Below are 13,911 nucleotides of genomic sequence, written 5' to 3' on the forward strand. Positions count from 1 at the left end.
CCGTGTTAGTCTGTATTCACAAAAAGAAAAGGAGTACTAGTGGCACCTTAGAGACGAACCAATTTATTTGAGCATAAGCTTTCGTGAGCTACAGCTCACTTCATCGAATTTATTTGAGCATAAGCTTTCGTGAGCTACAGCTCACTTCATCGGATGCATCCGATGAAGTGAGCTGTAGCTCACGAAAGCTTATGCTCAAATAAATTGGTTAGTCTCTAAGGTGCCACTAGTACTCCTTTTCTTTTTAAGGGAGTATAGTGGTTTTATTCTTATATGGTTGAAAAACTTCTTTAGATATGGCCTATAGTTCAAATTTGTCTTATAAAATATTAAACAAAAGTTTTGAAATATCTGTATGTTTGCTGTGTTCTATATTAGGTACTCTTTCTGAAAAGGAGCCACTTTGGCTGCACACACATTTATTAATATCACATCATTGTTCAGTTATTACTGTTTTCTTTTCAGTAAGATTAAATTATTTTAAAATCACAAGTTAATTAATTGGGCTTTTATATAAATCTACACATACTTAAATTTTTTAAGTCAGTTTCTTGATAAATAGTTTAATTTTATATGTAATTTTCTTCTAGAAAACCCCATGAAAAATAAGGTTTATAAGTCTTTTTGCTCTTATTCAGTAACAGACCATATATCTGTTTCTGTAGATTTCCTAAAGTAGTATTAAAAAAAAAACAAAAAAACTTCTCTTAATGTTTCAGGAATGCTGACTGGAATGAATGAGACATCTGCAACAATCACTGTTGCTCCACAGAATTCCACTCGTCTTGTGTTACTTGAGAAGGTGGTAAAGGCAGCAAACTTGGGTGTTGTTCCATCTGGTCAAGATAACATACACAGGTAAGCTAAGACTGATAAATGCAGTGAAACAAAGTGATTCGGTGTCAATGTGCGTAATCTTACATTTATAGATATAGATATGTGGAGTTCCACTTGAGAATCGTGAGAAAAATAAGAGTCCAAATTCAGAGTTCCAAAAGGCATTTTTTTAATATTTTCTCATAGGTAAGTATGATTGATTTGATTTTTGAGCTTTTCCTTCCTTTTGTGTATCTAAATTTGGTAACCATAAAAGAAGACTAATGTCAAGCTACTTTCTCCGTTCAGATCTACCAATCTGCCTACATCCTGACTTACAACAGTCCTTACTTATCCAGTTCTTGGCTTCCTCTAAAAATATCTGTTTGGTTCAAAATGCAGCAGCCTGTTGCTGATCAGTGGTCAGGAAGATTTTATCATCCATAACCTCATCCAAAGAGACTCCTGACCTGGCCTGCATCACAGGAGAATCTAGCTATTCTCATCCTTCCTGTCTACTTAGGCACCAAAGACCTAGATTAATTAGACTACTCAAAGCCTTTTCTAGTCTAACCTCAAATACAGAAGGGGACACCTAGAGAAAAAGGGTAACATTTTGAAAGTGCCTAAATTATTTTCGAGCCTTGCTCCCAAATGTGACTTAGGCATTTAGGAGCCTAAATCCCATTGACTTTCATTGAAAGTCACTTTTGAAAAATTTTGGTTAAAATTTTCAAAAACCATGCAATGATGTTGGAAATGCCGAAACAAGTCTAACATGTGAATACGCTTAATTTCTAGACCTCTAAACACCAAATGTTTTCTAGGAGACCTCACTGAGATGCTATTTGACATGAATATAACATTCCCAAAATGTAATGTCTGGAAGATTTCCTTATCCACGTTGACAAATATTTCCCAGTATGGCCCAAAACCACCTATCCATGCTTGGCTTTTCACAAGTAATCTCTGCCCTTACCCTCACAGCTAGTCAGTCCCTGGAATTGATTTCTGAACTAGATGAGGATTTAGGAAATGGAAGCTATATATCTTCCTGTTCTGAATTGAACATCCTCCACCAGGTTGAGATCTGACCCCTTCCTGTTTACAGAAAAACATTTCTGTGCATTTCAGAGAAAATCACCCACTTCTGAGAGAGCCTTTCAGAATGTTAGGAACCACTCATTGCACAGAAGACTGATAATCTGATACATTCCTTCCTTTGAGTTCAGCCCATTCATGTAACAGGATGTCTTGGAAGCACTGCAGGAACGTTGTATCATCTGCACTTCCCTGTGGCATTTGATATAGTCAGCCATGGAATGCTGTTTTACCTCAGACACAATGGGATTAGTGGGATAACATTGGATATGTCTACACTGAAGCTGGGAGCAAGCCTCAGGGCCTGGGTAGACAGTCATGCTAGCTTGCTAAAAAAATAGCAGTGTGGACATTGCAACTTGGGCAGCAGCTCAGGCTTTCAAGGCTGCTCAACCCCCTGTTCTGAGCTCCAAGCCACAACATCCACCTGCTATTTTTAGCACGCTAACTCAAATAAGAAGATAAATAACTGCATTAAAGAAGAACCCTCTAGATTGCTTTGTGCAACTGAGGTCATGAGAGAACCGTCAGAAATTGGTTCTTATGCAGACTTCTCATCTGCACTTCTTATCAGCACTTCTCCAAATGGGCAATAATGTAGGTTGCTCCCCATGCTCCAGGAGAATTTCTTGGCAGTTTTATTCCATTTTTTTCATGTATTTTAAGAAACTTGGAGGATTGAAGAGAGTACTAGACTTTAGGGTTCTCAACAGACCATCTATGAACAAGAAATTGCACATGGAGACATGAGCCTCAATCCTCACCAGCATTCATCCAGAGAATTTCCTCATTTGACTTTCAAGAAGTGGAATTGCACTCCCCATCAGATGGAGACATTAAAGGTTCCTCGGGTTTGCTTTCATATCCTTCCACTTCCCTTACAAACCCTTGCTCTTTTAACAACACAAAAGAAGTGTTCACAAAAGTGTGGTTACAGTCATTGCAGACTTTTGTGTACTTAACCAAAAAAAAGTGGGAATGATTTATACTTCTTAAATCAGAAAACTGTGGCCGCCTTGTAATTGGCAAAGTATCATGTAATCTGGCTCAATATCATGCACGTAAAAGGCACCTGAAGTGTCAAGCAGATTGGCTCAAAAAGATGGGTCCACACAGGGAAATGGTCTTTGAACACTACACTTTCATCTGTCCCAAATACAGTAAGAGCTCATCAACCTGTAGGTAGTAGCAGACACAAGAGAGAAATCTATTGCTCAGAGATAAAAGACCACAGGGCCAGATGTGAAGAATACACTGGTCCTGATTCACTGTTCATTTGCTTTGGTTTTATGCTTGTATAATTCCACTGAGGTCAATAGAATTGTCTATTTAAACTGATATAATGGAGTGGAAAATCAAGCCATCCCAAGACTCTCTGATAACTGTATCCCTTCCCCTTCTTCTTCTTCTTCTTTTTCTTCTAGTCTGAGGGCTTGGCTACACTTACATTTTATAGCGCTCTAACTTGCTGGCTCAGGGGTGTGAAAAATCACCGCCCTGAGCGCAGCAAGTCAGAGCACTTTAAAGCACTAGTGTAAACAGGCACCGAACACTCAGAGCTAATCCCCTTGTGGAGATGGATTACCAGGAGCGCTGGGAGAGCTCTCTCTCAGCGCTCGCGTGCAACCACACTCGCACTTCAAAGCGCTGCCGCGGGAGCACTCCCACAACAGCGATTTGAAGTTTCCAGTATAGCTGTGCCCTTAGTCTCATGTGTTTGGGGTCAGATCTTCAAGTCTGTCGTCTCCATTCCAGTCTGTCTTGAAGCAGTTCCTCAGAAACTCCGCAGCTAATCAAATCCTATTGTATGATCCATCCATCTAATTTTGAGTCTTCCTGCCCTTCACTTACCCTCCACTTGTAAGTTAAACACCCTGTTTCCTATATATTCTTCTAGTCTTTTTTTTTCATATGCCCAAACCATCTAAGACTGGATTCCCTCAACTTTTCTGTAATTGATACCACCTTCATACTTCCTATAATTCGTTTGTTCCAAATATGGTCCATCCTTGTAACTCCAAGCATGCATTTTAACATTTTCATTTCCACTGTATTCAAGATCTGCTCCTGTCTCTTCCTAATGGTACGTCTTCACTACCCACCTGCTCGGTGAGTAGCGATCAATCTATCGGGGATCGATTTATTGCGTCTTCTCTAGACGCGATAAATCGATCCCCGAATCGACACGTATACTCCACCTCGGCAGGAGGAGTAAGTGGAGTCGACAGGGGAGCCGCCGCGGTTGACTTGCTGCTGTGAGGACGGCCAGGTAACTGGAACTAAGATACTTCGACTTCAGCTATTCAAATTGCGTAGCGGAAGTTGCATATCTTAGTTCAAACCCCTCCCCCCCACCCAGTGTAGCCCAGGCCTAAGTGCCCAGCATTTGGTGCCATACAAAAGTATATTACTTCTCCTCCAAGCCCTGAAACCCCTTCTGATCAAGTAGTATGTATGTTTAAAGCAAAATAGTCCAGTCTGGTATTAATTTCCTCAATCTTGTGGCCATCTGAGCTCTACTGCAAATTGATGTGGCTAGGAACTCAGTTGTGATAGAACTTCCATCTTTAGAGGATTTACTCACACAGGGCCTGATCACTGAGTGAAATGAAAAACCTGAACCTACCAGAGTGGATGCTGAACAGAGTTAGATGAGTTGAGATAGCTATTCAGACAGTTATCACACACAGCTCTCCTTGAATCTAGCAAAGAATCCACATTCAGTGACATCAAATGATTGCATGAGGTGGCTTAGAAAAGAACAATGACTACAATGTCATCTACGTATTTTCTGTTGTGAAATTCTTTCAGGATGACCTGACCACGGGCCAACACTCTGAAAGGACACATGGCAGCAATAAGGTCAGTCCTCTGGTTTGAGATGGAAAAGGTCATTATCTGCTCAACCCAATGTAGCTGGATTGCCTTGTTGGAGATCATGAAACCACAAACTTTTTATTGTTCTTAATCTGTTGTTTCATGGTCTGTTACAGCTTTTGAAACAATGAGCTCAATGTCCATCTCATTCCTAACTGTTCAAGTGGTCTTTGTAATGGTCACCTCTTCTTCCCAGACAGCATCTGAACTTAGAAGCCTTGTTAGTAGAGATTTGTTATCTCATATTCCATTACAACACTATGGCCCTAAGGACACTAGTCAACTGTGCAGCCAAACAAGTCTTCAACAGGAATCGCAATATCCTCCTCCCAGCATTTTGCCCAGATCCAAAACACAAAAATGCCACTATTGCATACTTACCTTTCTTACAACTTTAACATCTGTAGTGATAGCTGAGAGTCCTGAAGCTTAATCTTAAAAAGAAAAAACAGTATAGGAAGTCAAATTCTGTTCCTGAATTTTCACCCAAATCAAAGAAGAAGGGCCCTGACTATGATGCCATTTCTACCTACATCAAAAATATATTGGGGACACATGTAATTAAGTAGGATTAGGAGTATGTTATAGCAGATGAGTATTGAAGTCCTATGTATTGGCTGAAGAAAGTGGAAGAATAGCAATCTGGTCCAATATACACATTTTCATAAAATACTAAAAAATGGAACCCTACAGTATCCACATTGATTCTTCAGTAGCCTTCCTCTGTCCTCCTGTACTTCAGTCTAATATGCTGACTGTGCTCATCCCTCCTTATCGTTTCACTGCCTGTCATGTGCCAGATGTGGTGAATGAGCAGACTGTCTCTCAGAGGAAAGTGAGTTTTGGGTTACTATACAATTTCTGTTTTCAGAGAAGGATGATGTCTGCTGATCAATAATCTTCCCACCCCTTTAGTATGGGGACAGTTGAATTGGGGTGTATCTTTTGTGTATGTGTATTTGTGGATGTATTCAAGATCAGTCTCAAGGATATAGCTGGGAAATTGCTTCTCTGTGTGAATAGCACTTTCCAGTTTTTAGTAACTTTGGAAAAAAAACTCTGGCCTAAAGTTGGTATGCAAGTCCCATCAGCTCAAGGCTCAGTATATATAACTGCTCCAGCCCCTTCCAAACAATCAGTAAGAGGGGACGTGACCCACATACTGAGGATAAGCAGAGAAGAGAAATTGATGGGCATATTTGTAACTATTCCATGTTAACTCATTGGAACCCAAATCTGTGTTCCTGCTGGTTAACCAATGAGGTCTTCCTTATAAATCAAAGAATACTGAGGCAGAGCAATAGAAGACTTTCTGAAGACCCACTGTGCCCTGCTTCAGTCCAGCAGCCTCTTCTGAATCTTTGGCCTCCAGATGGTCCTGGCATGGGAGCTCAAGGGAAGTGAAAACTTCCTCTTGCAATGGCTACTATGAAGCAGTTGCTAGAATTGTTCTGCTTCCATGGCTTCTTAATTGTGGGATACAGACACCTCCTTCTACTCTTCTCAGAAGCTGCACTGAGTAACCAGGTAAGTATATTTATAATAGACATAGGATGTACATTTTGCTTCCTAATTTTCTAGTAAAGTCTAGATAAAGGATTAAGTGCCCTAGGCTAAACACTTAACTATTCCAACTGGTTCTTACTGGATTGATGAAGGACTGATACATCAGACCTTATTCTTCAGTTGTAAACCTAGTGGAACATTGAAAGTGAAGTCCTACTTTCCCTATAAATTTCTGCTCTGGCCTTTTAATGGTAGGAGACCAGAGTTGTAAATAGAACATTACATCAATCCCAATGTCCATTTCAGCTTTAAAACTTTTGGAAACCTGAAAGAGTAGGGTTTTTTATACTTTTGTAATACTTGATTTATGATAGTAATAGTGACTTTCAGAAAAAATTTTTTCCAGGTTGTTAATAACCGACTAGGTTAAACCTCAGGCCTTCTACACCTCCAGCTAGTAATAAAATGCCAGAAAATGTCCTCCCTGTTGGTCAGTATTTCTTAAGTAAATATTTCTTTCCCTAACTCAAGAGAGAAGTAGAATGTTTTAGTAGAAATGTATGCTTTTTAGAAATATTCAGAGGCTATAGCTGGAAGGTGTTGCCAATTTACCTAACCAAGTGTTTATCATTCCAGTAAATTAGACTTTCTCATTGGTAATAAAAGGTCTATATATTGAAAAGTGCTGATACAGTTTTCAGGTATCATTAGCATTCAAAGATTTTGATTAATAGGTATGAAATACTTTGAGTAAACATCTTTGTATAACATCAGTCCTTGAAAATCTTTTAATTCCTTAGATATGTTGTTGAATACAAGGAGCTAGAGTTTTTGTTATAGGGTTAGGTTTTTTTAATTAACTTTGCGGAAATCTGCATTTTCTTAATCTTAAAAGTGTATGTGAAAGCTATTTAGATCTTAAGTTAATCAAGATAGATTGTTCTATCCTAGCTTATTTGCTGTCCACTAGAGGACAGCACTGCTTTTGTATCTGAATGCATTAAAGTGCAGAATATGTGCGGCATTTTCTTTGAGAAAACAAACAGCGACCTCTGAGTCAATTGTTTAAACAAAAAGCATTTAACATTTGCAAAGCTAACCAAATGAGAGCTTTTTTTTATCTAAAAGATTTGATCATTTTTATTTGTTTACTTTGTGTAAGACAAACTGTTTTCTGTGATTAAATACCCTTTTGCAAAAGGAAATTTATAGCCTGTTTTCAAAAATGGAAAGTACATAATTCTCAAACACTTATCATGTTAAATGCTTGATTCCCTAAGAACAGAAGAATACAGAGAATAGAACAGATGCGAGAACAAAACAGGTTAACTATTGTATGTTAGTGGTGAGATGGTGGTGTATTGATCCAACTTCTTAACCAATCCAAGTTTTGCAAAGCAGACTTGGGTTCTCAGGCCTTAGATGCTGAGTAGGTTACTGAGCTGATGATAGATATTTGATGGAGGAGTTTGAAAGTGGATGTAGCACCCTCACTGACCATTACATGGAGCAGTTGTAGTAATTAGGAGATAAGTCTTACGGGCTCATTGGCACATTTGACTTTCACAGGGATACAGTGAGATTGCTGAGTAGCAGCTGAGGCCAGGCTATTGGAATCTATTTTTGACAGAAAAAATTAGCATGCTAAAAATGCTACAGTACATACCTGGTCATAGTTTATCCATAAAATAAAATGTTTTTCATTAAACCCCTAAATGTTTAATATGTTCAAATCAAATTATATTGTGATGATAGAAATAAGTGTGTTGAAAATTTTAAGGAAACTTTTTAGTTCAATAAAGTTGTTTTTCAAGATAGTGTCATGCTATCTGAACAGTGAAGAAGAGATATCAACGTTATTATACAACTATTTCTATGATGTAAATGCTCTTTAATCTACTTTTCTCTGCTTTTAATAATTTAATTGATGCCAGGGAAGTATTTTCTGAGATTAAAATAATTAGTTTTAAAAATAAAAAAATGATTCTTCACTCTTTTCTTGTGAATGTTTTACTATTTTCTATTTTCAATATGTTTGAGATTACAAGCTTTGGTCACCCCCGTATCAGAACCATATAGGCATATACTGTTAAATCTGTCCCCAGTATATCTTTATTCAAGTTCTAAAGTTTCTATGACAGCTAAACAGTATAAATATCCAGTATTTTACCATTTTTGAGATCCTTAGGTAATTACAAAGTCAAACTTATATATAAATACAGTATTAACCAAAGTAAATCAAAACTTCAGAGTACTGATATTACAGAATTGTATAATTATTTATTCTTGATAACACATAGGAAAATAGTGCTTCATAGCTGTTAACTCTGGTATTTGGAAGTAGAAGACTAATTTATACCAGTATTTCTTACATACATTCATTGTGCAACTTCATTACACATTTGTCAACTTTGGACTAATTATTTTTGTACAGCTAGGGCAGGGCATTGCATCTTGTGATCGTCTTTCTTACTAATAGGATTCTGTCTGCTTCAGCAGGCAGTAATTGAAGGCTTCATGTACAGGATAGAAAAAAAAAAAAAAGTTTTAGCCTGAGTGGGCCATTGTCACTGTTTCTGATAACCAGCAGAACAGAAAGCAGGAGAAAACTGAACTTAGAATAGAACGATCAGAGACCAGGAAGACTGTCCCTGAGAAGAGAAAGTATGTCTTAGTACTGTTGAATTAACTATAGCAAATCCTTGTTTTGTTGTAAACAAACATTGTTTGTTAATGTTCTGCTAGAAATTAACTAATTGTTTTGCATAAATATTGATTATTTAAGAGCAGGTATTGAGAGTAAATTACCGTTTTTTTGCAATGTATCTGGTAACTAAGAATTTCTGTAATTTTTTTCAGTACTTGGACCATGAATTTTAGTCATTTTTTGTTTACAGAAACAGAAAATACTTCAGTTTTTATGTACGGTGGTTATCATTAAAAAGTCAGCATTTGGCAAATGCTATCGTTCTGTAATATCTAAGATACTCAGTTTTCCCTTATATTTGAAATAGTAAAGAACTATATTTCACACATCACTGTTGACAAATGTTGATTTCAATTAAAAAATGGTGATCAAATGCTTTTTTTTTCTCCCCCAAAAATTGCACACACAAAATAAACTTTTTGAAAAATGCAATAAGTTTAAACTGACACTCTCAAGATTAATGGACAGGCTTATTTGCCTTACCTTTTCTTTTTCTTTTTGTTTAACCTGCTGAGAAAGATTTGTTTTTTTGCACATGTATAACATCCTCCTCTGCCTTCCAAAGTGCTTTTTCTAAATGGAAAAAAAAAAAATACCCATAGCCCAGTATATGTGACTAATGCTATAACTGACACACCACCAGTATGCGTATGCCATAGGGAGAAATATTCGGACAGGAAAACTTTCATTTTCAAGTTTCCAATCTGGTTGATACAGACAGTGGGGTGAGCGATAAATTAAAAAAGAAAAATAACTAGATGATGATGTGGAAATCATCTTAAATATACTGTTTAACTATATAAAACAATTATCACAGATATCGTGGTTTTGTAACTACTGGTAAAAGTTGTTTTTTTCTTTTTTAATGGCAAACATGGTACTTGTACTCATTTACTCTTCATATTTTTCCAGGTCTATTGGTGTGCTACCCTCTATCACAGCAGGCCCATTCTAATAACTGTAACGTTCCACACCTCATGTTGTCCCACTGAAGGTCTTTTCTGCCTCTACAAACAACTACCATTTTCAATTTAAACTTTATAGATACAACAGTGTAGTTTTCCAAGGATTATTTTGAAGCCACGCTGAAGTCTCATGTCATAATAAATGGAATAGCTTCCTGCATTTATGTTAGTGTACTCTGGTAGAAAAAATAGGGATAAAAACTGACATTGTGAGACGAAAAAATGATCCATAACTTCCTATAAAGAGTAAACGTACTTTACATAAGTGATTTATTTTCATTACTGAACGATATTGAATGGTTTTCTCATATCTAAAAATCTAGTTGATCAGATCACAATTTTGTTAAAATCCTAGTGGATTGATTATCTTAAGTGTAAAACATCCGATAAGACTTCTTCTCTTTATCCTAATAATCAGATGGTCCTCAAATAATCCTACTGTAACAACCACTACTTTAAAATATCTGAATAATTGACACAAGTGGTCATACTGATGATCTTGTATCTAAACATCAGCTACCTTATCATTTCAGAACTGAGTTTAACTTTAGAAAGGTACATACCTTTTGAATATGTTTTTACTATAGCTAATTTTTGCAATTTAATGATCTTGTGGATTTTAGGGAACAGACTTTGCTTTCCGCAGCCCCAAACAGTTTTACAGTTTAACTAGCTCTTTCTTTAACAGTGAAATAAGTCAAATGATTTTCCATTAGATGTCTGCTTTCAATAAGTGTTTCCAAATCAGTGTCCAATAGAACAGACATTTAGTAAATATTGTAATTGCATACACACTAATAGTTTAATAGTGAAATAGTGAAATAACGCATATGTAGTTTCTGCAACAAATACACAGACTCATGATTTTATTAGAGAATTTTTATTCATAATGCTTATCCCCTACCTAGTGTTTTAAATGGCACGTATAAAACTGTCTGAACAAGACTGACCTCTGTTGAGGCTTTGGGCTCCATTTGCTTTATCATAACATTGACTTTATATCACTTTCAGTTTTTAATTGAAAAGGGGTAAAAAGAGCCTTGGGGCTATGAAACACTGCAGGAACTCCAGCTACAGAGCTTTTTATGTGTACATTCAGACATAATCTGCTTCTGTGTAGTCCCAAGACACAAGTGTTAAGTAAATAAAGAGACTAATAAGACTATTGTTTACTTAATTATCACCCTGTCAAAATCAGCATGAGAAATACCGAAATTTACATTGTGAAGCAAATAGTCAAGATGACAGACAAAACTAAGTAGTTAATTTTTAAGGTGGTAGTTTTGTAGTTAGGAAAAAGCAAGCTTTTCCTATTGGAGGAAGACCGGGTTAGAATGCATCTATAACCTGGACAAAAGAACTATACTGACCTGTGATAGGAAACTTTTGAGAAATGACTTGTGTCCTAAAGTAGAAAATGTGTTATGAGATTTTGAGGTGCTTAAATATAATTTTTTAAAAAAATTACATGTCATTTAAAGAGAATCTGCTTCCTTCTTAAGTAGCTAATATTTTAATTAAGTCTGGAGTGAAGTTTTTTGAGTATCTCCTGATAAACTCCCTCTTTTATGTTGATGCTAATTAAAGAGCTCCCTAAGGACTTCAGTAGGCGCTTTGCAAGGCCTACGCTAATTGTTAGACATGAGACACTCACCAGTTGGTTTGCTCTTGAATAGCTGACAGCGTGCTGTCAGCACAGCAGTTTTATTTTTATGTATTGTGAGCTGTTGTCAGGGCTAACTGGGTCCTATTGTGGCTGAAGTTGTTGCGCAAATTGAGGCAGATGGCTCTGATTCAGACACGTGTCATTCAGAAAGGGGAGAGGGGATTGGCCCTGCAAAGTGGGGTCACAGTAGGTCACAGACCTGCTCTACACTTGTTAGTGTTTTCAAAAGCCCATGTGCAGCAACTTTGTTGTTCTCAAATATAACACACACACACACACACACAAAGTGTGGTACACTCCTTGTGGAAAATGGAAGACTCGGCTGTTGCCATCCTTTTCCTTCCTGTCTCTGGGGCCTGGCTGTGCATGCAGAATGAATTAACAGGATTGACAGAAGTTCATTGTGTCTAAAATGGCTTTTCAGTCAATTGCAGTGCTTAAAAGGCTAGTTTTGCTTTTAATTCCATGTAATTAGTGGGTTCTTTATGTCTTGGAATTTAATAATGGAGCATTAGATCTCACCCTTTTTTTTTTTTTTTTTTAACAGTATTTAGTCAATAGAAAAGTGTCAAATGTTCTGGAGATAAAAAATTAAGGGGAGACGATCTGGTGTTTCAGAAAGATTTGTTTGTTACATAACATCATTTCATATCATATTGGGTATTATGTTTGAGTAATTTAAGTTGAATTAATTCATCACTTGGCATGCAGAGAAAACATTTTCAAAAGGCTACATTTTAACAATTTAGAAAATGCATAACATCATCAGCATCGTTTTAGTATTGGATTTAGTTATTTTGGTATAAAATACTGAAGATTATCCTTTAACTATTAATACAGTTTGTGCATAATGGAATACTTTCTTCCAATTGAAGTACTGTGTGTTAATACACAAAATTAGAATCTAAACAATAATTTTCCTTTAAAGGGACTTCCTTGTCCATAATACAAAACAAAAAATCATGCACTAAATCTTTGTGTCCATATTAGATAATAAAATCTAAATAAAGCTATTTGTGCAGCACTGCACAAATCCTTTTTCTCAGGAATTTGTAGGAGGATTTAGGGGTTGTCCCCTGTCCTGAATTAAATGGAAAAAGTTTTGAAATTTAAACTAATTTAACTTTAGAAAGAATATATGACCAACTTTTGGCTTTATATGAACGCCTTCATGGTGTGTTTGTTTTTTCCTTCAGGTTTGCAGCTAAAACTGTGCACAGTGGGTCACTGATGCTAGTCACAGTGGAGCTGAAGGAAGGCTCTACAGCACAGCTCATCATAAACACTGAGAAACCGGTGATTGGTTCTGTTCTACTGCGGGAGCTGAAGCCTGTCCTGTCCCAGGGGTAACCTGCTTACATCTGGACTTCAGAATCTGGCACACAACAAAAGTGCCTGGCATCCACTACTGCTGCCTTTCATTTATAATAATAGCCCTTCCATCTGGCAGTGGGAGAAGAATACACTCTTGACATTCTTGTCTCCTGCTTTAGAATGCTAGTGTGTATCTATCATGTATGCAAGGTTTTTTTTCCTGCTTGCTAACTAAAGAACATATATTTTACTGTCATTTAGCTACACTCTTAAAAGTATTTCCCAGTTGTTCTGTCCTGGTACTTCCCCTCTCTTTCCTCCCACTCCCCCCTCCACTTTTTCCTGATGTAAAAGATAACTATTTGATAATAAAGTTTGGGGGAAATCAGCTTGCCTGAGAAGTGAACTAAAATGGAAGAGAGAGACTCCAGCAGAATCTACAAGGTACACAGTATAGGATGGATTTATTGTATGAGACGTGTAAAAGGACAATAGACTTACTGGAGAATGTCACTGTCCAATGAAGCTGCTTGTAAGCTTGAACTCATACATGTTGTTATAAACAGTCGTTTCCAGCTACTGCCATATTGTCAAATATTTCTAAATGTTAAGATTCCAGTAAAGTACTGTTATGAATGGACTCTTTTCTCTTTTGTTTTATAGGGAACTGACTCTCTGCATCACTAGGGATACATAAATCTTACCCATTTGAAGTAAATATCATGTGAGGGTTGCATAATGCCTGAATTTTTTAGCAGAGGAGTCTACAGGGGATTGGGCAGGGAGAAATTCATCCCCCTCATCTACGTTCAGCAAGGAGGACTGCTGTGCAGCCCTCACCCCACTGTACCCACCAATCTGCTGCCTATGGGCTGGAATATAGTGTTTTAGCACCTTCATGTTCTTGTTACTTGAGACACTAGGTCATTATAATTGTGGACCAATTATCCAGTTTATCC

At 37.0% G+C, this 13,911-nt stretch overlaps 1 protein-coding gene across 7 annotated transcripts in view; it reads left to right on the forward strand.

Moving 5' to 3' along the window:
* Nucleotides 1–13,592, forward strand: part of AP3B1 (adaptor related protein complex 3 subunit beta 1) — a 346,467-nt gene extending 332,875 nt beyond the window's left edge. For 6 of the 7 annotated variants that reach the window (XM_073344162.2, XM_073344165.2, XM_073344161.1 and 3 more), the window contains 2 exons: nt 720–858; nt 12,835–13,592. In XM_073344162.2, coding sequence (XP_073200263.1) covers nt 720–858; nt 12,835–12,988 — 293 coding nt within the window. In that variant the 3' untranslated portion in view covers nt 12,989–13,592. Of the gene's footprint in view, nt 1–719; nt 859–12,834 lie in introns of those variants that run through there. The other variant, XM_073344164.2, reaches the window with a different exon arrangement.
* Nucleotides 13,593–13,911: the final 319 nt, after the last annotated feature.

The sequence above is a fragment of the Lepidochelys kempii genome, chromosome 5 (assembly GCF_965140285.1).
Source record: "Lepidochelys kempii isolate rLepKem1 chromosome 5, rLepKem1.hap1, whole genome shotgun sequence".
Lineage (NCBI taxonomy): Eukaryota > Metazoa > Chordata > Testudines > Cheloniidae > Lepidochelys > Lepidochelys kempii.